General features: G+C 54.3%; 5 protein-coding genes and 1 non-coding gene across 6 annotated transcripts; 2 read left to right on the forward strand and 4 right to left on the reverse strand.

Moving 5' to 3' along the window:
* Positions 1 to 410: 410 nt before the first annotated feature.
* On the reverse strand, positions 411 to 2,446 carry B0T26DRAFT_690110 (uncharacterized protein). The gene is made up of 3 exons (XM_060441066.1): positions 2,011 to 2,446; positions 1,102 to 1,849; positions 411 to 1,011 (listed from the first exon to the last, which is right to left on the reverse strand). The coding sequence occupies exons 1-3, from the start codon at positions 2,041 to 2,043 to the stop codon at positions 764 to 766; spliced, it is 1,029 nt and encodes a 342-aa protein (XP_060303800.1). The 5' UTR covers positions 2,044 to 2,446; the 3' UTR covers positions 411 to 763.
* A 1,832-nt stretch (positions 2,447 to 4,278) lies between these two features.
* B0T26DRAFT_798636 (E1-E2 ATPase-domain-containing protein) lies at positions 4,279 to 8,755 on the forward strand. Its single transcript, XM_060446951.1, has 2 exons — positions 4,279 to 4,809; positions 4,910 to 8,755. The coding sequence occupies exons 1-2, from the start codon at positions 4,697 to 4,699 to the stop codon at positions 8,355 to 8,357; spliced, it is 3,561 nt and encodes a 1,186-aa protein (XP_060303801.1). The 5' UTR covers positions 4,279 to 4,696; the 3' UTR covers positions 8,358 to 8,755.
* Positions 8,756 to 10,774: 2,019 nt separating this feature from the next.
* On the reverse strand, positions 10,775 to 11,152 carry B0T26DRAFT_635589 (uncharacterized protein; the record flags this gene model as incomplete). Its single annotated transcript, XM_060436739.1, has 1 exon — positions 10,775 to 11,152. The coding sequence occupies one exon, from the start codon at positions 11,150 to 11,152 to the stop codon at positions 10,775 to 10,777; it is 378 nt and encodes a 125-aa protein (XP_060303802.1).
* A 50-nt stretch (positions 11,153 to 11,202) lies between these two features.
* On the reverse strand, positions 11,203 to 14,325 carry B0T26DRAFT_87427 (uncharacterized protein). Its single transcript, XM_060448032.1, has 4 exons — positions 13,045 to 14,325; positions 11,730 to 12,973; positions 11,509 to 11,669; positions 11,203 to 11,441 (listed from the first exon to the last, which is right to left on the reverse strand). The coding sequence occupies exons 1-4, from the start codon at positions 13,948 to 13,950 to the stop codon at positions 11,236 to 11,238; spliced, it is 2,517 nt and encodes an 838-aa protein (XP_060303803.1). The 5' UTR covers positions 13,951 to 14,325; the 3' UTR covers positions 11,203 to 11,235.
* Positions 14,326 to 17,356: 3,031 nt separating this feature from the next.
* Positions 17,357 to 18,024, reverse strand: B0T26DRAFT_87510 (uncharacterized protein). Its single transcript, XM_060448056.1, has 3 exons — positions 17,920 to 18,024; positions 17,662 to 17,711; positions 17,357 to 17,611 (listed from the first exon to the last, which is right to left on the reverse strand). Exons 1-3 carry the CDS (start codon positions 17,967 to 17,969, stop codon positions 17,505 to 17,507), a joined length of 207 nt encoding a protein of 68 aa, XP_060303804.1. The 5' UTR covers positions 17,970 to 18,024; the 3' UTR covers positions 17,357 to 17,504.
* Positions 18,025 to 18,213: 189 nt separating this feature from the next.
* Positions 18,214 to 18,303, forward strand: B0T26DRAFT_t16. The gene has a single exon. It is a non-coding gene; the product is annotated as a tRNA-Ala (tRNA).
* The last annotated feature ends 1,373 nt before the right edge of the window (positions 18,304 to 19,676 follow it).

The raw sequence follows: 19,676 nt of genomic DNA on the forward strand, positions 1-19,676 counted from the left end.
ATACCAACTGGAATCATGGGAATGGGGTGTTTTACGGTAAAAGGTTGTTGACGCCGCCTTGTTTTTCTTTTCTTTTTGATGATGTCTTGTATGTTTTTTCTACCTCTATCATCTCATTTCATGCTGTACGCAACAGGAGAGTCAGTCAGGTCACGTCACGTCGGGTCAAGGTATGGATGAGCATGGATGTATTATACGACTTTCTTTTTTCCGAATGTGGGTGAAGTGGCGTTTGGGAACGAAACAGTTAGCAGTAGCATTGCCTTTTCTGGCAGCATGTACGAGTGAATAGGTATGTCTAGTGGAAAGGTTCCAGGTCACTGAGCGAATCGGGGTGCTGCTTGTTTGCTCTCTCGGGCTTCGTTTAAGGAGATTAATCAACATTTAACCATTCAATGATACGATATGGACTCTGCCATGCCATTTATATTTATCTCTTTTCTGTCAGCATATGCGGTGTGTCATTCACAATTAGGTTCACATGTTGAGGTTATAGACAAGAAGAATTACGAAAGCCACCTACGAAAACCTGCGTGATATATCATAATAGGTCGTTACTCAACTAGTATCGACTCGGGCATCGTGAATCCATGGGCCATCCCACTCTATTTGGAGTTCTTTTCTGGCGATCGCCCCGGGGAGACCCCGACGGGACAATCATCAGACAAGTCCAAGGTGATGAGATACACATGGATGCCATGCGATCAACGGTTAAAACAAAAAAGACTGAGAAAAAGAGAGGACAAAAACAACGGCTTCTTTACTAAAGCCTCCGCCGGCTGGCCCGCTTCTTTCCGTCAACTAGGTCGTCCTCGTCGTCGAGATCCATGGCCTCGTCATCAGCATCGCCTCCTCCGCCAGAGGGCGCGTCCATGTGACCGCTTCCGCGCTTACCAAAACGCTGCCCCTTGATCATGTTCGCGATGGCCGAGTTCCCGGCGAACGGTCCCTGTCCGGATGCGCCCGAGAAAATGCTGTCGCCGCCGGCGCCGGCCCCGGTAATGCTGCTACCTGCCCAACCCGTCGTCAGCAAGCCGGTCGGCCGTACATACTAGTTGTGGTTTTCATGGGGAGGAGACCAGGCCGGAAGATGATGCGCACCCTTGTGTTGCCCGCTTATCTGATGTCCTCCTCCTCCCTGCATCGCCTGGTTCTGGTCCTCGTCGATGAGCTTCTCTATCTTCTTGGACCAGGCGGCCGCCTCCGTGGCGCGCCGGTCGGCGTCGGCCCGCAGCCCAGACATTTGCGTCTCAAGCGACTGCAGTGTCTCCTCGCACCGGTCGGCCCACGCCTTCAGGCTGGACAGCAGCCCACCGATGGCTCCACCGTTGCTGTCGTGAACGGAGCCGGAACTGGAACCGGGCGTCACGTCGCGCAGGGCCGTCACGCTGTTGACGTGCACTACCTCGTGCTTCGGGTCCAGCTGAACATGAAGAAGCCCAGCATACACGGCGCTGATAACTAGCTCTTCGAGCTCGCGGGCGCTGCCGAGTTCCAGCGCTTCAAGCAGCCGTGCGTAGCTCAGCGACGCGCCCGGCTCGCACGTGTCATTGGCCAGCGTCAGTAGCGACAGCTGCCGCAGCTTCAGCTTCTGGGCATCGTTGAGCGGCGGGAGAGTTTTCGTTGTGCTCGCGGCCGCCGAGTAAGTGGTATACGTGCCGTAGCTGAAGATCTTGAGAAGCTGAATGTACGCTGCAAGCTCGTGGTCGGGCGACCACGCCAACGCCTGCACCTGCTGCGTCTGAAGCAGCTCCGTAAAGACGAAGGTGTTGGGTGATGAGGTGGCGCGCGCGACAAGGTCGGCCGCCGCACGCGGCGAAGTAGCAGATTTTGAGAGCGCGAGGAAGGGCTATGGAGAGCGGGAAGAAGCGAGGCAGACTATGTGTTAGTACGTTCTCTTGACCTGGTTTCTGACTTCACAATGGAACAAACCTCAATGTGGGTGGCAGGGAAACGAGTGAAGGTAAAATGGGCAAGGGGCCGGTGACGGTAGTTATAGTAAGTACGAACCTCAAGCGCATTGAGAGCCTTGGGGAGCTCCATCTTGTACTCTGGTTCGCGTCGTCGTAGTCGCGTCAGTTACTGCAGCTGAGGTGATTGACAGCTGCTCAAATTCCTGGACGCAATAGCACGAAGCTTGACAATAGCTAGAAGAAATTTCTAGCTGCCGACCGCCGAGCTATTTCATTTCAAGAGGTAATGAAAAAAAATCTGATGAGATATTCGCTTCTTTTCGGCCAGTCGAGTCGTCAAATTCAAGGTTCGTGAATGAATGAGCGACGAGCAGCCTTGGTGGGGCGCTTGGGGTAAGGCTGAGCTCCCTCTCTTACGCCGAATTACGTTGAGCGGGGTAGCAAGTGTGGCTTGAAAAGCCGGGGGGTCAAATGCGGCGGCTTTCATCGCAAATGCTTGTTTTTTTGTTTCTTTTGCTTATTTCACCGCGGGATACGGAGTATTCCGTATTCCGCTCCTTTCAAGGGCTACGTATACATCTTAGGTACGGATAGTAATCGTCGGTCTAAACGGAGTATGGAATATCCGTAATACGCACGGAAACGCGCGGCAAGGCCACGATCTCTCATCACTTCGCACTATCAATCTTCCGATAACAGCAGGTCTGGCCACATTCACAACCCCATTTAGCCGCAGCCGTCAGCCTGTCGATTCTTTTTGCCCTTTGCAATTTACCAGTGCAGAATCAAGCGCTGTCTTCTGGCGTCTCAAGGTTGGGTTTGGAGGTCGAATAGACTGCGTCAGGTCTGTTTGAGCATCCAGGGGGCCAGCGACACCGTCTGGGTCCTGAGCGAGCGTGCAGGGATGACACACACAGCACAAACCTGAGCGCTGTAGACTGCCCGGGATCCCATTGGGAGACTCACCTCAGTGCAGGTCTCCCGCGTTGGACTGCCCTGGGCGTTCGGCTGCCGGGCGGGGTCGGGGGTTAGGAACTCCAGGGCCCAGGGGTCCAGATCAGGTCGGCCATCGAATTGCCTTTTTAGCGTGGGCACGTTTTAAGCTATCTTGCCCGAAACAAAGAGTACAGTGCGAGGCCTGGAGAGTTCCCACAGAGCGCTCGTGGCCTGTCTGGTCAATGGCGTCCGCTTTGTCCACTCGCACACTTCTTCCTGTGAGGAGTATGCCGACAGATGCGGGAGATGCAAGCCAAAGGACGGGACTATCGAATATTGAGCCGGCTCTGAGCAACACTGCGTACGTGCGGGTGCGTGACTTGTTGCAGAGCAGAGCTACTAAAATAGATTGCTTCTAAGAAGTTCCAACACAGTGATGCAGCTATCGGCAGTGTTTACTCTGCGCCGGCATTTATCTCGATTGGCCAGTCTAGGACTCGCACCTTATTAAACAGTAATAGGCTTGCCTTCCCCGCCACCAACTGCGGCTCGAGAAACGCGGCCCAATATGAGAACTATCATCATATACCAGGAAAATTAAACTTCTTCGCCGTGTCTCTTTATTTATATATACAGCATGTCAGCTAGGTTGGAGGCAACAGTTGCATGATCAACTACTCGTTTCCTTTTTATCTGGAAAGTTCTGGGCAGCAACACTAGCTGAAGATGCCACATTTCCCCTTTTCATTGGAGTTCGGTATCTACGGAATAAGATACTGTATTGAAAGCAGAGATACGCCCAGCGGCGCAGCATAGTGTATAGCAGGGCTTCCATACGCAGTATAGACCTGCGTAAGCTTTATATTTACCGCCACCATTGTCTTCCTCCTTCCTGTAAGAGAATAAATAAATATTACGGGCAGTCATTCCCGGGCATCCGTATGTTGGTAAGTCATCCTAGTTTAGAGGTACGAAGTAAGTACCGTAAGATCTGCCCCATGTCTCAAACCATGGCCATGGGATGAGATGGAAGCGACCACAGTGTCTCGGTCGGGGGGTCGGCCGTTTTCGGTCCATTTGATCTCTACTACGATGGAATGAAATCTTGGACACTGGCTGTTCGGTTTTTAGCATGTGGAGGCAAGATATGAGCCATGTTTCCGGCAGGCGATATTCTCGATACGGAGAATGAACACTATTTCTAGACACAGGCCAGACATTTACAGGCACCTGACCTGGAAGCGGAATCCCGGCACCAGTTGGCCGCGGCCGAAACTGCGTGGGTTCGACCCCCTAGCGCCTTCCCCGAGTCCTCTCTCCACATCTCGAACCGCACAGTGCACCGCTACTGTGTCGGGCGCTAGTCAGCTAACGTTTAGCTGCCGATCCTCCCGTCTCAAGAGGTCTCGAGCCAAAGCTGAGCGCTGACAAAAGTTCGGCCAAAGCGTGCTTCGCACCCCAAATCCCGTCCCATCCATCCATACGTATATGTAATTGTACATAATAAGCAGACCGCCTCTGCCAGAGGATTTGGCCAGTTCTCCTGATGCTGAAGAACTGCCAAGCTTCTTTTCGGTTTCATCGACAGCATCGTTGCCCACATGTTATAGTACCGACGTCTGCGAGTGTTCGTCTTGGCTTGCGTGCGGCCCGCGATCCCAGCTCAGCGCAGCTCGACATCGCATCCCCCGCAAACCGACCTGACCTGCCCACGCCCCTGGGCCGCGTAGATCCTCTCTGGACTGCGGCGGGGCGCACAACCGTCGGAGATCGAGATCGAGAAAGACATTTGAACGAGATTGAGAGATAGGAGGAGGAAGAAGAAGTGGTAGAAAAAGAAATAGAGAATGGCTCCTCCAAAGATCCAGCTTCCTCCCAAGGACGCCGCCCAGTATGGTGTGTCGCTGGCGGCGCCAACTGCCCACATGGCGACCACGACGCTCAAGGTCGACGGCATGACGTGAGTTTCTTCATCCCGGCACACCCAACCTTGCTTGGCCCTGCCTTGCCGCAGCCTAGTTCGAAAATATAATCAATTAACCAAACCCCGTCGCGTTTAGTTGCGGCGCATGCACTTCGGCCGTTGAAGCAGGCTTCAAGGGCGTCGACGGAGTCGGTAGCATATCGGTCAGTCTGGTCATGGAACGAGCCGTTGTCATCCATGATCCCCAACGAATTTCGGCCGAAAGGGTGAAGGAAATCATCGAGGACCGCGGCTTTGACGCAGAGGTCTTGGCGACCGACCTCCCTTCTCCCATGGTACCGCGACCTTCGTTCGGCGCATTCCCGACAGACGGCGATAGTGGCCCGCCCATGATGATCACAACGGTGGCCGTCGAAGGCATGACATGCGGCGCCTGCACGTCGGCGGTCGAGGGCGGGTTCAAGGACGTGGCGGGCCTGAAGCACTTTAGCATATCGCTGCTGTCAGAAAGGGCAGTCATCGAGCACGACCCGGCCATTCTCAGTGCCGAGGCCATTTGCGAGACAATCGAGGACCGTGGGTTCGGCGCGACCGTTGTCGAGAGCACCGAGAAGCAGCCCGAGGGGAGGGCGGCACGAAAAAGCATGGATAACCGTCCCTCGGCAGCCATCACAACGGTCGCTATCGAGGGTATGACATGCGGCGCTTGCACTTCGGCTATCGAGGAGGGCTTCAAGGACCTGAGCGGTCTCTTGCGGTTCAACATCAGCCTGTTGGCGGAGCGGGCTGTCGTCACGCACGACGCAGCATTACTGCCGCCAGAGAAGATTACCGAGATTATCGAGGACCGCGGATTCGGTGCCAAAATCCTGTCAACCACTGTTGAAGGCGCCGATCACTCCAGTGCCACCTCGACAGCTCAGTTCAAGGTTTACGGAACCATGGACGCTGCTGCAGCTGAGGCACTCGAGAACAAGCTGATAGCACTGCTGGGTGTCAGCAGCGCGAAGATGTCGATGGCATCCCTCAGGCTGACCGTTGTCCATGTCCCCGCCGTGGTAGGGCTGCGCGCCCTCGCAGAGGCGGTTGAGGATTCCGGGTTCAATGCTCTCGTCGCGGACAATGACGACAACAATGCCCAGCTGGAATCCCTTGCCAAGACTCGTGAGATCACCGAGTGGAGGCGCGCCTTCAAAATCTCGCTCTCCTTTGCCATTCCCGTCTTCCTCACCAGCATGATCATCCCCATGGTCGTTCCCGCGCTAGACTTTGGGAAAATCCTCATCTTCCCCGGCTTGTACGTTGGGGACGTATTTTGCATGGTCCTGACGATACCCGTCCAGTTCGGCATCGGAAAGCGATTCTATCGCTCAGCCTGGAAGTCTATGAAACACGGCTCTCCGACCATGGACGTCCTCGTCGTCCTCGGCACCTCGTGCGCGTTTTTTTTCAGTGTCATGGCCATGATTGTGTCCATCGTGATTCCTCCCCACACCAGGCCAAGCACCATCTTTGACACGAGCACCATGCTCATCACATTCATTACTTTGGGCCGCTTCCTAGAGAATCGGGCCAAGGGACAGACCTCCAAGGCGCTCTCGCGGCTGATGTCGCTGGCCCCGTCCATGGCCACCATCTACGCGGATCCCATCGCCGCCGAGAAGGCCGCCGAGGGCTGGGACAGCATTGCTGGTTCTGGAGAGCCAAAGACGCCCCGGGATAGCAATGCCGCCGAGGAGAAGGTCATCCCCACCGAGCTTATCCAAGTGGGCGACATTGTCATTCTTCGGCCTGGCGACAAGATTCCTGCCGATGGAGTCATGGTCAGAGGAGAAACATATGTGGACGAGAGCATGGTGACGGGCGAGGCGATGCCCGTCCAAAAAGGAAAGGGAAGTCTTCTGATCGGCGGTACTGTCAACGGCCACGGGCGTGTCGACTTTCGCGTCACGAGAGCCGGCCGCGACACCCAGCTCAGCCAAATCGTGAAGCTGGTCCAGGATGCGCAAACCACGCGCGCGCCAATTCAGCGCCTGGCCGACACCCTGGCTGGCTACTTCGTTCCGACCATCTTGTTTCTTGGTCTTATGACCTTTCTCGTCTGGATGGTCCTGAGCCATGTTCTCTCCAACCCGCCCAAGATCTTCCTCGAGGATGCAAGCGGCGGCAAGATCATGGTCTGCGTCAAGCTCTGCATATCTGTTATCGTCTTTGCCTGTCCCTGCGCTCTCGGCCTTGCCACCCCGACGGCCGTCATGGTTGGAACCGGCATAGGTGCAGAGAACGGCATCCTCGTCAAAGGCGGTGCCGCCTTGGAGACCACGACAAAGATTACCCACGTTGTTCTGGACAAGACCGGTACCATCACATATGGCAAGATGAGCGTGGCCCAGGTCAACATCGTCTCGGCATGGGAAGATTCCGAGTGGCGCCGGCGGCTGTGGTGGACCATTGTCGCTCTGGCCGAAATAGGCAGCGAGCACCCTGTGGGCAAGGCTGTGCTCGGTGCCGCGAGGACGGAGCTGGGCCTCGGCCTTGAGGCGACCATCGAGGGCAGCGTCGGCGAATTCACTGCGGCTGTTGGTAAGGGCATCAGCGCGCATGTTGAGCCGGCGACTTCGGCCGAGAGACTCCGGTACAAGGTGCTGGTCGGAAATGTCCACTTTCTCCGAGAGAGCGGTATTGATGTCCCGACGTCGGCAGTTGAGGCCTCGGAAAAGATCAATGTAGCTGCTGCCACGTCACGCTCGAAGGCGTCGTCCGAGCCCAACCCGGGCACGACGAACATCTTCATTGCCATTGACGGCAAGTACGCCGGCCACCTCTGCCTCTCCGACACTATCAAGACAGGCGCCGCGGCGGCCATCGCCGTGCTGCACCGCATGGGCGTCAAGACGTCCATCGTCACGGGCGACCAACGTAGCACTGCTGTCGCGGTGGCGGCCGCAGTCGGCATTGACGCTGACGACGTGTATGCCGGCGCGTCCCCGGACCAGAAGCAGGGCATCATCCGCAAGCTGCAAGAAGGCGGCGCCGTCGTGGCCATGGTGGGAGACGGTATCAACGACTCACCGGCGCTAGCCACGGCCGACGTGGGCATCGCCATGAGCTCGGGCACCGACGTGGCCATGGAGGCTGCCGACGTTGTGCTCATGCGGCCCAACAACCTCATGGACATCGCCGCAGCGCTACACCTCGCCCGCACCATCTTCCGGCGCATCAAGCTAAATATGGCCTGGGCCTGCATGTACAACCTCATCGGCCTGCCCTTCGCCATGGGCGTCTTCCTCCCCCTCGGCTACCACCTCCACCCCATGGGTGCCGGCGCCGCCATGGCCGCCAGCAGCGTCAGCGTGGTCGTCAGCAGTCTCTTCCTCAAGTTCTGGACCCGCCCCAAGTGGATGGACGAAGCCCTCTACGAGCACTCGGGCACCGTCAAGAAGCGTGGCCGCGGCTGGGGACCCGTCGATGCTGTCGTCGTGCGGCTGCAGGACCTGGTCATGCGCGTTCGCCGCGGCGGCAAGGGCAAGGACGACGGCTACGTTCCGCTTGCGATGTTGGATGTTCCCGAGCAAGGGGTGTAGCGGAGCGATATTCCCTTTGCGTTCTCGTATGGAGTTTTGGGGTTGGGCACAGCGGTCTCTTTTCTCTCTTCCTTGTTGGATACCTAACCTATCTTTTCTTTTGCCTTTTTTTCCCTGTAAGTACGCACTCTGAACCTCGGCAATGGCGTTTCAAGGAGGAAAATTATTTTCCGCGGCTCATTTTGGCTTTCTTCTACGGCGGGTCAAGTTCTTTTGGCATGGAAGAGGCTAGAGGCGAGAGAACGAACAAACAAGCGAGCGAGCGAGCGAAATTATCGCTACATGTACATACCTACAGTAAATAAGTTCGAGTATGCAAGGAAATTCTGGTTTCTACCTTGGGTACGGATCCAGGATAAACCCAGATTTTGTTCAATACAGATTGCAATCAGATTCTCATGCGTGCGTCTTGTGTCTGAGTCTTTGAGAAGAATAGAAGCATGTTTATAGTTCATATGTATCTTGCAAGTAGATTGTGGTGACGTGATGGATGGCCGCATGCATGATAACCGAGGTCGGCTAGCTGGGTAGCTGGCCGGCTGTCTTAGAAACGGTCTCTCTTCTGATCGAGGGACCAAATGCCCATGTTAAACCTCTCGGGCCATTGATCTCCCCGCTGGAACAAATCGCTTCTCCTCTAGGTCCATTGACCAATCTAATATTGCTAAAAATTAATCCTTTACCTAGGTACCCAACCCAGCAAGCAACCAAACAGCCGCAGCGGACAAGGAGGTCACGTCAATGCAAACGAGCATCAAATAGGTATCCTTGATGTCTCTTTGCCGAGCTGCTCGCTTGCAAGGTCTCCCGAGACGACCTGACCACCACGAATAAGGTAAGGGGCAGCCTGCTTGGAAACCTCCCCAAAGGCAAGACGAGACAGGCAAGGCAGCGCGCAACACCGACAAAATCACGAGCGAGCATGGAAACAAAGATGAGTAGAGGAAGAAAAACAAATATCATTTCATTACTCAAGGTTTTCCCCTTTTGTTTTAACCCGCCGTGCCAAGCCGAGCCACGCCGTTGCTCCTGTTGTTGTTGTTGCTAAACCAATCAACCAGTCCAGTCCAGTTTTAGTCCATATGCCTGCCTGCCTAGTCTAATAAATAAAAGACGGACAAGGAAATCGAAAACAAAACTGACAAGGAAAGAGAGAGGTCATAAGAAAGGAGACAAGAAAGTAAGAAAAAAAAAACATCAAAACCCAATTGGACCGTGTGCCTATCTTGCTCTCGTCTTTTCCCCCTCTCTCTATCTGTCTGGACAAGTATGTACTGTACGAGCAAAGACACCCGGGCAATAATGCACCCTCCATAGTCTATCTATGTAAGTAAAAATGGTCTGGCCCCCCCGTGTGCACCATGAATGCAAGCGTATAATCAAATCACCGTGTGCTTCTTTTCATAAAAAAAAAGAACCTCAGCTGAAAAAGAAGTGAATGGGTCCTTTCTTTCCCACCGTGATGTATGTTGTCTGACTGGTCTTTCCAGGGGCGGTGGCTCTTGTTGTCATAAGCGAGCGAGCGTGTGAATCGGGTATGGTGTCGAAATCCGAAATGTATTAAGTGCCGCATAATAAGCTCAGCGAGAGAAAGAGGGGCAAAGGGAAATAAAACGCCTCGAGTGCATGAGAAACAGAAAAGAAAGGGGCAAAGAAAGTTCGGCCATCACTTGTCATCATGAAGTCGGGTGTAAGATTTTCTGCTGGGAAGGGGACGGCGTGCTAGGAGTAGTGGTAGGGTCCGTTGTCCCCGAAGGCTCGCTCTTGGATAGTATTCTACGCGAGTAGTAGGGATAATATTTGGGGCCGTTTTCCTCGCCCCCGTCCTCGTCCTCTGAGCTGCTGTCATCGTTCGCCCCTCGATTATTCGCCGCCTTACCATTGTCGTAGCTGTATGAAGAACATTGCAGCGACGACGATGGTACTGCTGCAGTATTCCCTCCCTCGCCACTTTCGTGCGCTGTTGCTGCCGCTGCAGCAACTGCTAGGCGATGTTCCTGCACAAAGTTCCGACTCTGATTATCTGATTCAACTCTCATCGATGCGCCTCGCGACACCAGCGGCGGCAGCGCCAACTGCGCAGGCTGAAACATGGGATACGACGCTGGAACCATGAAAAAAGGCGTAAAGTACTGGACGGGGTGGTGAGCAACTGACAGAGGAGCCGCGCGAACCGGGGTAGCCGTCCTGCTATGAAAATGGCCATCGCCCGAGTGGGAGAGTTCCGCTCGTGTCGGACTTGAGACGGCCGCAGCGGGAACCGCCGCAGATAAACGAGTAGCCCCCAGAGACCGGGGCGTGAATGGCGGCGCGTCAGGGTTCAGTCTCGATCCCTGCGGCACGAGAAAGGGTGTGTTAGACGGGAATAGAAGCAGCCAAAAGGATGTATATTAATAATACAGTCACTTTCGGCACGTCTATACCTCTTTCGTGTGCCCTGAGAACGAGGCTGATCTCGAGCGGACCTCGACATGGGTTTCGTCACTGCTGCTGCTGCCGCTCGACGAAGCCGAATCCTTGGAGTGCTCGTTGGACATTGTGCTCAACGCCGGTGTGCTGTTGACCTTGGCAAGCTCCGAGCTGGTCTCTTCGGCTGTCAAATCGTTGAGAATAGTGGGCGTCTTGGCTTCCTTCACTGCTGCCTTGTCCTCGGCCTCCTCCTTGTCCTTTGGTCGTACAAAGATCTGTTTGGCCCACAGGTCTGCATACTTGCCATTCGCCCGGATTAGATCCTCGTGGCTACCCTGCTCAACCAGCTCGCCGCCCGTGATAACAACGATGCTGTCTGCGTTCATAATGGTAGATAGTCGGTGCCTAGATAGCCACCCATCCAAGTCAGTATGTGCGTGATATTCTTCTGTCGCACCATGGCAAGAACTCACGCTACTATAAACGTAGTGCGGCCTTCGCAGAGCACGCGCAAAGCCTCCTGGATCTTCTGCTCCGTTTCCGTGTCGACCGCACTTGTTGCCTCGTCGAGCAGCACGATGGCAGGCCTCTTCAGGATTGCGCGTGCAATTGCAACTCGCTGCAGCTCGCCGCCAGAAAGCTTGATGCCGCGTTCGCCAACACGGGTTTGGTAACCTGCTCTATTGTCAGGACCGCTTGGAACCTTGTACGGAATTTTATGGCTGCATAGATTTAAACCTACCATCTGTGAAAGTCAAGACTTGCTCGTGGATACTAGCAGCCTTGCAAGCTTCGTAGACTTCTTCGTCCGTCGCCGTGAGCTTTGCATAGCGTACGTTGTTCATGATGGTGTCGTCGAAAAGAATCGGGGCCTGGGGCACCACACCGATTTGGCCTCGCAGACTATATCGGCCCACCAGTTAGCGCTGACAGGTGAGCACACAAAAAGAGATTGGTACTTACCTGAAGAGATCGACGTCGCGAATGTCCTGGCCGTCAATCTTGATGGATCCCTCCGTGACGTCGTAGAAGCGGTCCAGGAGCTTCAGGATGGTCGACTTGCCCGCGCCTGTGGCACCAACAAAAGCAATCGTCATGCCTGGGGTCGCGGTGAAGCTAATGTTTTTCAGAATGGACTTTTTGTTGTTGTATGAGAAATGCACGTTGTCGAAAACAACGTGTCCGCCGGTAAACTCCAGCGGTGGCGCGCCCACCTTGTTGGTGACTGTCGGCTTTGTCTGCATGATGTCCAGAAGCTGCTCTGCATGGATCAGATCCCTAGAAACCGACTTGCCCAGTGTCGCGAAGAAGGTCAGAGGGGCAACCAGTTGTGCCCAGTACGTCAACAGCATGATGAACTTGCCTGCCGTGGCATGCCTGCCGGAGGCGGGATCCGGGTCCGAATGCGTGACCTGATAGACGGCGAGAAAGGCGCCCGCCAAAAGACCCGACAGCAATACCAAGAACTGGAAGGCATACGCAAGGATATAGCCAAAGTAGACCTTCTGCGACTTGACCACACGATTCTGGACAGCAGCCGAGTAGCGTTCCTCCTCGTGTCCGACCTGGTTGAAGCAGGTGACGGTGGACCAGCCCTGGATGCCCGCCTGACGGACGTAATGCTCCTCGAACCACGCGCTGACCTCGCCCCGGCGGGCTGCCTTGAGCCCCGAGATCATCCGAGTGGCGATGAAGAGGAATATGGAGGCCGTGGCAACCGTAATGAACCCCTCGTACGGCCCTAGCTCGATCGAGAGATAGACAAAGGCCACCGACATGTCGACGAGCATCGGGATGGCCTGGAAGCAAATGGATTCGAGCATGCTCGATATGCTCTGTCCAGATTGTATCGCCATCATAATGTCCGACGAGCTCTTCGAATCATGGAAGTCGGAAGAGAGGTTGAGAACATGCGAGTACGCCGCCGTGCTCAGGGCACCAAATGAATAGTACTCAACGGGGATCCACAGCCACTGGCGAAGCAGCGAGAGCCCAGCCTCCGAGGCTACCAGCTTTAGCCCGGCGAAGACCAGGACCGCTATCCAGGGGTTCGTGTCGTTGTCTCCGTTGAGGCTGTCCGTAATGATGCCCATCTGCCGGGGGATAAGAACGTTGACGGCGTTCATGGCGAGCAAGCAGCATCCCACGAGCGCAATACGTATTTGGAGCTTCCGGTTATTCACAGGCCAGATATAAGGAACGAAAACCTGGACATTTGGCCTTGTCGTTAGAAGAGCTGCTAGTGGGTTACGGGTGATGGAGGATTGGGTTGGCATACCAGGAAGCTCTTCGCATAAGTAATCCAATTTCCCTTCTCCTTGAGTCGCTTTTCCATCTGCTCATTGGCCTGTCTCTCGCGTCTCTCCCACGGGGACTCTGCCTTGCCGGCTTTCGTGTCGGTTTTCGTAGTCTCGCCGTCGTCACTCGCCGAGTCGGACGTCGCCGAGTCGGAGGCTGCTGAGTTGGCGGTTTCAGAGTCAGAGGTTGCCGAGTCAGAGGTTGTCGAGCCGTAACCCTCGTGCTGTTGGCCGTCCGACTGGCCATCAGCCGTCTCGGAAGCATCACCATTGGGGTGGCCATTTGGCTTGAGCAGACTCTGGCGTTCCGAGTCGGTTGAATTCTCCTGCCTGGCAGTCCAGAGGCCCTCGGCGTAAAAGGCAAGGGCCAGCAATAAAGCGATGTATCTAGTGGCAACAGCCGATATGTCGAAGAACTCGGCATATGTAGGGCGCTCTGGTGACCGGCCCAGGAGGGACAAGGTCTCGATAATGGGTTCGAAAACCAAGGCCAACCCGAAAGACCCTATGTATGGGTGCCAGACAGGCTTCAGAGAGTCCGTTAGGCCGGCAAGCTCGACGCCAAAGACCAGAATGCACGAGAGAAGATTGATGATGGTGTCCTGCTCAGATGGAACTTCGTGGCGGCAAAACGAGAGCACCATCATGTTGAGTAGCTGGGCAAAGAAGGTGAGGATGACGAACGTTAGCAGCCAAATGATGGTCCGCCGACGCCCGTGGGCCTCGTCGGTTGATCTCGTCTGCAAGGTCAACACGGCAATGGCCGTCGAGACTATGTAATAGACGAACACGGTGATCGGATAGGCATAGTGGAGGCTCGTAAGGGCAGGCTCCATCCGATGGTTTGATGCCTGGTAAGCCATGCCAGCGTCGTATGGGTCCGCCATGGTGTATGTAGTAGGCCTTATCGGCGCAGCAGTCCAAGGAGCGTACGTCAAGGTCTAGATTCTAGTCTTGGTATCGAGACGACTGGGGCGATGATGTGGTTTCTTGGCCGTATGCAGCTTCTAGCGCTGCCCTTGGATCGGGGGTAAACAATGTCGATCTCCAAACAACTGTAAGCTTGGCGTGCTTTCTGGGTTGTGGTGTTGAAGAACTGCCGCAAAAGGAGCAAGAGGGAAGGTGGTCACCACGACACTCTTTAAGTAGTAGGTCAGGTAGTTTTTTTTGTTTTGGATTGGATTAGATGAAGCGAGGCAGCTTCAGTCTGCCAAGTCCTTGACCTAGTGCGTAAACTCCAGAAGCCCAGATCTTTGTCAATTGCTGGTCGTTCCTTTTTCAACCGACTCCTTTTCACAGTGCCGCCTACCTACCCAAGCTGTCGGCTTCAGGCAAGAGTCAACTTACGGGGCTGTGTAACAAGCAAAGCCCAAGGCGGTACTTTCTCTGAATACAGACCGAGGTCAGGGGCGGCCTCTTCAAGGCACTTCGAGAGGCTATTCCAGGCTTCTCCAGGCACGTCCCGACGGTTGCCGCCTGCCGAAAAAAAATATTGTTGCTGCGGCTCGCTCGTGTAGCAACAGGCACCCAGGCAGTAACAAAAAAAGGCAACTCCTATTCCGACGTCTCAGACTGGAAATAATTCGGCAAAATAGTGAGGCGTTCTGGTTCAAAATCGCACGACAACAGAGTAAAAAATGCAGATACCTCCGGCACCCCTCAGTGAAGACTGCACTTATTGGCACTTGATGCAGCGGGCAATTGGCAACTTTGCAAGACTTGAAGAGTCACTTGGGAGTCAACTTCACTCCTTCGTGTCAGGTCAGATTTGGACGAGGCCTACGGATCCAATGCTGTTTGGGGAAAAGAGGCGCCGCTGGAATCCAAAAACCGGAACGGACCGAGATGGCGTTGCGTGATCGCCCTTGATGGGATCCGATTTCCGATAAGGCGCGCCCCGAGCCGAGATTGGTATTTTTTGGCACGGGGCGAAGATGTCGCGCGGATGGGTTGAAAGGGTACCCCTGCCCGGCCGCAACTCGGATGAGAGAAGCGGAGAACGGACAGTGCCAATGGTTCCTGGGCCGGAGCACGTTGCAGAGATGGCGTGGAATATCGACTCTGGATCCCCGAAAATGGAGACGGAGGACGGAAATGAGGACGAGTGCCTGAATGAAGCAAGTCGGAAGGGGGGTGACTGACGGTGGTGGTGACGGCGGTCAAGTCATGGACGGCGGGAAAGCAAAGAGGGCGAGTGCAGCATGCAGGGGCAAACACGACTTGAATACTCGATAGAACTGCAGACAGATAGACGTCTAGACACACGCGGTTGGTTGGCCGTTTGCACTAGACAGAAGCTTATGAATTAGGCCTCGGCCTCGATTAGTGCAAAAGGACGAGGGTGGAAGAGAAATAGTCTGCAACGACCGGGCCGCCGTGAACTGCGAACTGTGGCACGGAGTGCCTCCCCTGCCACGTCGGTTGCCGGCCATGGCATGGCCCATGGCCTGCCCAGGGGCCCGTTGTCTTTCTTGTATTGAACAATACGAATAATACATAATCAAACTCGCGGGCGAGACAGTGCCCTCTCCGGGGAGGCCTGCGGCTGAGTAGAGCAAGGAATGTTAACGTAAGCTAGGTAGGGACAGGTGGCGATGTTTGCTGTCCTGTCGAGATGCACGGCAACGACGGCTCATGTTGTTGTATTCGACCGTATTGTACGGAGTAAGTATAGCGACGGGGTCGGAAGACGGCGAGCCGACGACAGCAGAATCTGTGGCTCTCGTGATGCTCGCGCTCCTGTAGGAAAGAGACGGTGTGAACAACGCTAGCCAATGCGTGTGCTTGAACGTCGAATTCATTGACAAGGTCTTGAAGCGAGTCCATATTTCTTTTTGGGTACCCCCAACCCCCTTGCTGCCGCCGCCGCCAATATTGGAAAGGCCCCAGGGCTGGGATCTCTCGTCTCCGTCGTTGTGCGCTTGTCTAGTGGGCGAATGGTCGGCAAGGAAAAAGCAATTATATGTAAGTACGGAGCACTGTACCCCCGTATCCCGTATCTCCATTCCCGAATCAGGGAATGGAGGTATCAATGACGCGAGTAATGTCGGGTTGGGTTGCTATCCGTATTCTCAATTCAACTCTTGGCCTTGGCTGGTTTCTTGCAATGACTCCTTCTGCTACTGCTAGAACCGAAGCTCTCGTCCTCGTCTTAATGGTATCTCGGCTCCGTTTGGGCGGCCATGTGGCCGATTGCCCATCAATGCAACAACTAGTATATCTATTTCAGTCCAACAAGGTCAAAACGATGCTTGGGCCTGGTCCCCAGCTACCTAGGTCCAGGGGTTAGCGCCACTGTCAATGGAGCCGTGAGATCCGTTTCAAGAAAAATGCGGCCATCTGATTCGGTTCCGCGATGGCGGGGAGGCGACCGGTTTCCGCAGCCGCTCTCCATTCTTCCGATCCGTAATCTCCGTATTCCGAGCTGGAAGCTGGTAATACATCCACATGCACATGGTGTTGTTGGTGAACCCCAAGGTGGCACAGAGAGAAAAGATGACCCCTTCTGCGGCGCTGGGTTTGAGCTTAAAGAGCTTCCGTTTCAGCGAGCACCGCCCTTGGCTGTGCAGTCTCACCAAAGCCAACGATTATTCCCGGTGCCGGCAATGACATGTTCACGGGTCAAGATGCGCTGTGAGTTGGGCATCTGATGGGATCGGAAGCGGCGCCCGTCCCCTTGATCGGCTCGTTTCGGCGGCTCTGATAGGGCAGGTATGCTTGCTAGAGTCATCTCGTGGTTGAGATGGTGGGTGAGACTGCATCGAAGAGGCCGCGGTATGTACAGTACCGTCAATGTACATAGTACTATCTCTGTTGCCAGCGTCAGTGGCGCAAGACCCTCTTAAAGGCTGGGAAGGTTGGTAGGGCGAGTATAAGATAGGTGTTATCGCCCAAAAAACTAAATGTCGATGACAGATGTTGAAGGGCGAATGGCTCCGTGCATACTTAGTGCAATACTGTACTCTCTACCTCCTCCCCCAGGTTGTACATAGGCCGCTGTCTGTTATTGTTTCTGTCGCTGGCACCATACACCAGGCCTGGGGGGATGGGCAGACAGTGTGATGTGCTGCCATCCGATCACCACGCGGGCTACCATTGAGTGGGCGGCCTAGATCGAGATAACCAGGCAAGAACTGAACTGTCATATTTGACCGGCAGCAAGGGGCCTGAACGGCGGAGCCAATGGCGCGACAAGCGCCGCAAACCCACAAAGTTCAAACACAGGCTGCACTGCACTGCACTGCACTGCACTGCACTGCACTGCACTGCACTGCACTGCACCGCACCGCACCACGCGCCTAGGAGCCTGCCTGGGAACAGCCTAGGTTAGGTTCACGACAGGCGAGACCAAGTTCCAGGTTTTTTTTTAGGTCCCAGGGGCTTGGGTGCTGTGGGCGGGCTGTCTGAGTGAGCAAACCGCATTCCATGTTCGACCACCTACTTACCAAAGGTATGCCCTGCCTTGGTCTTCTTTTCTTGGTGGGCTGCAAGGCAGCCTAATCGTGGTCTCACTTGCCGTCTTCGGGTTTCCAATCCAGACGGGAGGCACTGTGACTGATTAACGGGAGGTGGACCAGATGGAAGGCACATCACATCACCTGGCCAGGTGCATCCAGACAGCGTTGTGGTTTGGGGACGGGAGGCTTTTCTGGTGTTCTGGTTAGCAAACGACTGCCGGCATATCGTCCTCCCACCGATAGTCCGGTGCTGCTGTCTTGTGCTGTTGGGCCGCGACGGCAGTGGAGCTCTATGCCGCCCTCAATGTTTGGCAGCATTGCACCGTGGTGTTGGAACATGGAAAGAATAGAATGCATGCATGTCAAATCCTCCAAGCTCCGGGATAGCCACTGCCATACTTTGTAGTACAGGCACAGCATGGCGAAGCGCGCCTTCCTGGGCCATGCATTTCGTACGCGACAGACGTTATTCTAGTTTTCTGTAGAGGAGGGAGCGGCTTGCCGGGAAGACAGAAAGTCACGAAGTTCGTGTTCACGTTACGTTCGCTGTTGCCAGTAGGAAGTAGCCTTGCATTTGCACTCGGACTACGGCATTAGGAGAAAACTGGCAGATACTGATACACAAGAAACCCTAACCCTTATCCTCTTCACCGATAATCTAATGGGACATTAGAACGCCATCTTACATAGCTAGGGCTAATGGTCTAGTGGTATGATTTCTGTTTTGCAATGAATTTTCATCAGTTCTACAGACGGTCCCGCGTTCGATCCGCGGTTAGTCCAAAGTTGATTTCGTTTTTGACTTTTTGATCGCGGCTGTCTCGCTTTCATTATTCAGCATCAAGCAAGAGGCAATGAATGGTTTGTTGATGTGTTAGCCATTAATCCGTTCCAATCCTGTGATGGCCTTCAGAGTTCACCGACATCACTTCAAATAGAAGCAATTGAAGGGAATAGACAACTTATGCATTCTGAGTGGGATGCATCTGCTTAGAACAACCTTTACAAGCGCATCTCGCATGGCAACGTTATTGCTTGCCGAATTCAGCTACAACAGGTATAATTTCTTCAACAACCTTGGAATCATTTCTCTTTGCGTGTCAAGAGTGCAGTCGCAAACCGCGACTCAATCGACACGCTCCATTCTGCCCTTTTAGTTTTACCTCGAGACAGCCGAAAGCGAAAGCGAGGGTCACAGGACGAGAAGAAGAGGCAGCAGCAGGGAAAAAAGAGCTACACCCACACAGCCACAGCCACTAAGCTCTAGACAGGAGGAGCATCACCTCCCTCGTCTGCCTGCGTCTAGATCTCGGACAGAGCCGCTGTATTTCTTCCTCCCCGTGTAGTGATAGCATCATGGCCCTAGTTTTTATCGCCGAAAGCCTCCCGTTTCCAGGGAGACAGGCCTCTAATAAGATTCTACATTATGGTTCCAAGGCTTGCTGCCTCCATTTGAGAAAAACTTTTTATGGCGAACCGTAAAGTAGTAATAAGGCTTTTCAGATCTTGAAAATGCAAGTCCTAAACTAACAAACATTCAAGAATTGGAATATATACATTCTCTCCCTCACAACCTTGATATTTGTCTGCAAGAAAGAGAGACGGCTATTGAGGAGAAGCACTAAACGGACGCGCTGAGAGCGCCAGTCAGAACAAACGCCGTAGAGGATCACCATTTAGTGAACGGCAAAGTACTCCGTGCACGGGTGATTAATATTTAATATGTAGGTGTATTTTTATCTGCCTGCAAATTCTTTCATGCTGCAGCTAGATTCTGAGACACGAGGAACAGAGAGGATAGCAAACACACTCTCTCCCTTCTCCGGTTCCCCTACTCCCTTTAACTCTCTCCTCTAGCCAATCCCCCCTTCCCCCCATTTGTTACTTATTTTGCTGTACAGTATAATCAACGCACGAGAGCTAAGCTCGCTTCATGCAAAAAAAAAAAAAGAAAGGTTCCGCGGACACCTTGTCCCTCCTTCCAGGTGTGTACAAATATCTCCGACCAGAGTGGTGTTGTGTTTTTGTTGCATGTGGTGGAAATGCTCAAGGCGCCTAGCTCCCAAGCCAGGCTCTCTATACATGATCAAAAAAAAAGTTGTGCCCAAACTCCCCACGCCTATCTCTCAGGCGGCCCAATCCCAGACATGTATGGA

Source organism: Lasiosphaeria miniovina, assembly GCF_030549165.1.
Source record: "Lasiosphaeria miniovina strain SMH2392-1A chromosome Unknown B0T26scaffold_1, whole genome shotgun sequence".
Lineage (NCBI taxonomy): Eukaryota > Fungi > Ascomycota > Sordariomycetes > Sordariales > Lasiosphaeriaceae > Lasiosphaeria > Lasiosphaeria miniovina.

Bases quoted from the DNA above. Each gene is read 5' to 3' on its own strand.
- B0T26DRAFT_87510 (XM_060448056.1), bottom strand. From the start codon at position 17,969: ATGCATGGCCCAGGAAGGCGCGCTTCGCCATGCTGTGCCTGTACTACA. The intron at 17,712-17,919 runs GTATGGCAGTGG...CCAGAACACCAG, and splicing joins TGCTGTGCCTGTACTACAAA to AAAAGCCTCCCGTCCCCAAA. The intron at 17,612-17,661 runs GTGATGTGATGT...AATCAGTCACAG, and splicing joins GTCTGGATGCACCTGGCCAG to TGCCTCCCGTCTGGATTGGA.
- B0T26DRAFT_690110 (XM_060441066.1), bottom strand. From the start codon at position 2,043: ATGGAGCTCCCCAAGGCTCTCAATGCGCTTGAG. The intron at 1,850-2,010 runs GTTCGTACTTAC...CGCTCTCCATAG, and splicing joins AGGCTCTCAATGCGCTTGAG to CCCTTCCTCGCGCTCTCAAA. The intron at 1,012-1,101 runs GTGCGCATCATC...CGGGTTGGGCAG, and splicing joins GATAAGCGGGCAACACAAGG to GTAGCAGCATTACCGGGGCC.
- B0T26DRAFT_87427 (XM_060448032.1), bottom strand. From the start codon at position 13,950: ATGGCGGACCCATACGACGCTGGCATGGCTTACCAGGCATCAAACCAT. The intron at 12,974-13,044 runs GTATGCCAACCC...CCAAATGTCCAG, and splicing joins CTTATGCGAAGAGCTTCCTG to GTTTTCGTTCCTTATATCTG. The intron at 11,670-11,729 runs GTAAGTACCAAT...GGGCCGATATAG, and splicing joins CGCGACGTCGATCTCTTCAG to TCTGCGAGGCCAAATCGGTG.
- B0T26DRAFT_798636 (XM_060446951.1), top strand. From the start codon at position 4,697: ATGGCTCCTCCAAAGATCCAGCTTCCTCCCAAGGACGCCGCCCAGTAT. The intron at 4,810-4,909 runs GTGAGTTTCTTC...CGTCGCGTTTAG, and splicing joins CTCAAGGTCGACGGCATGAC to TTGCGGCGCATGCACTTCGG.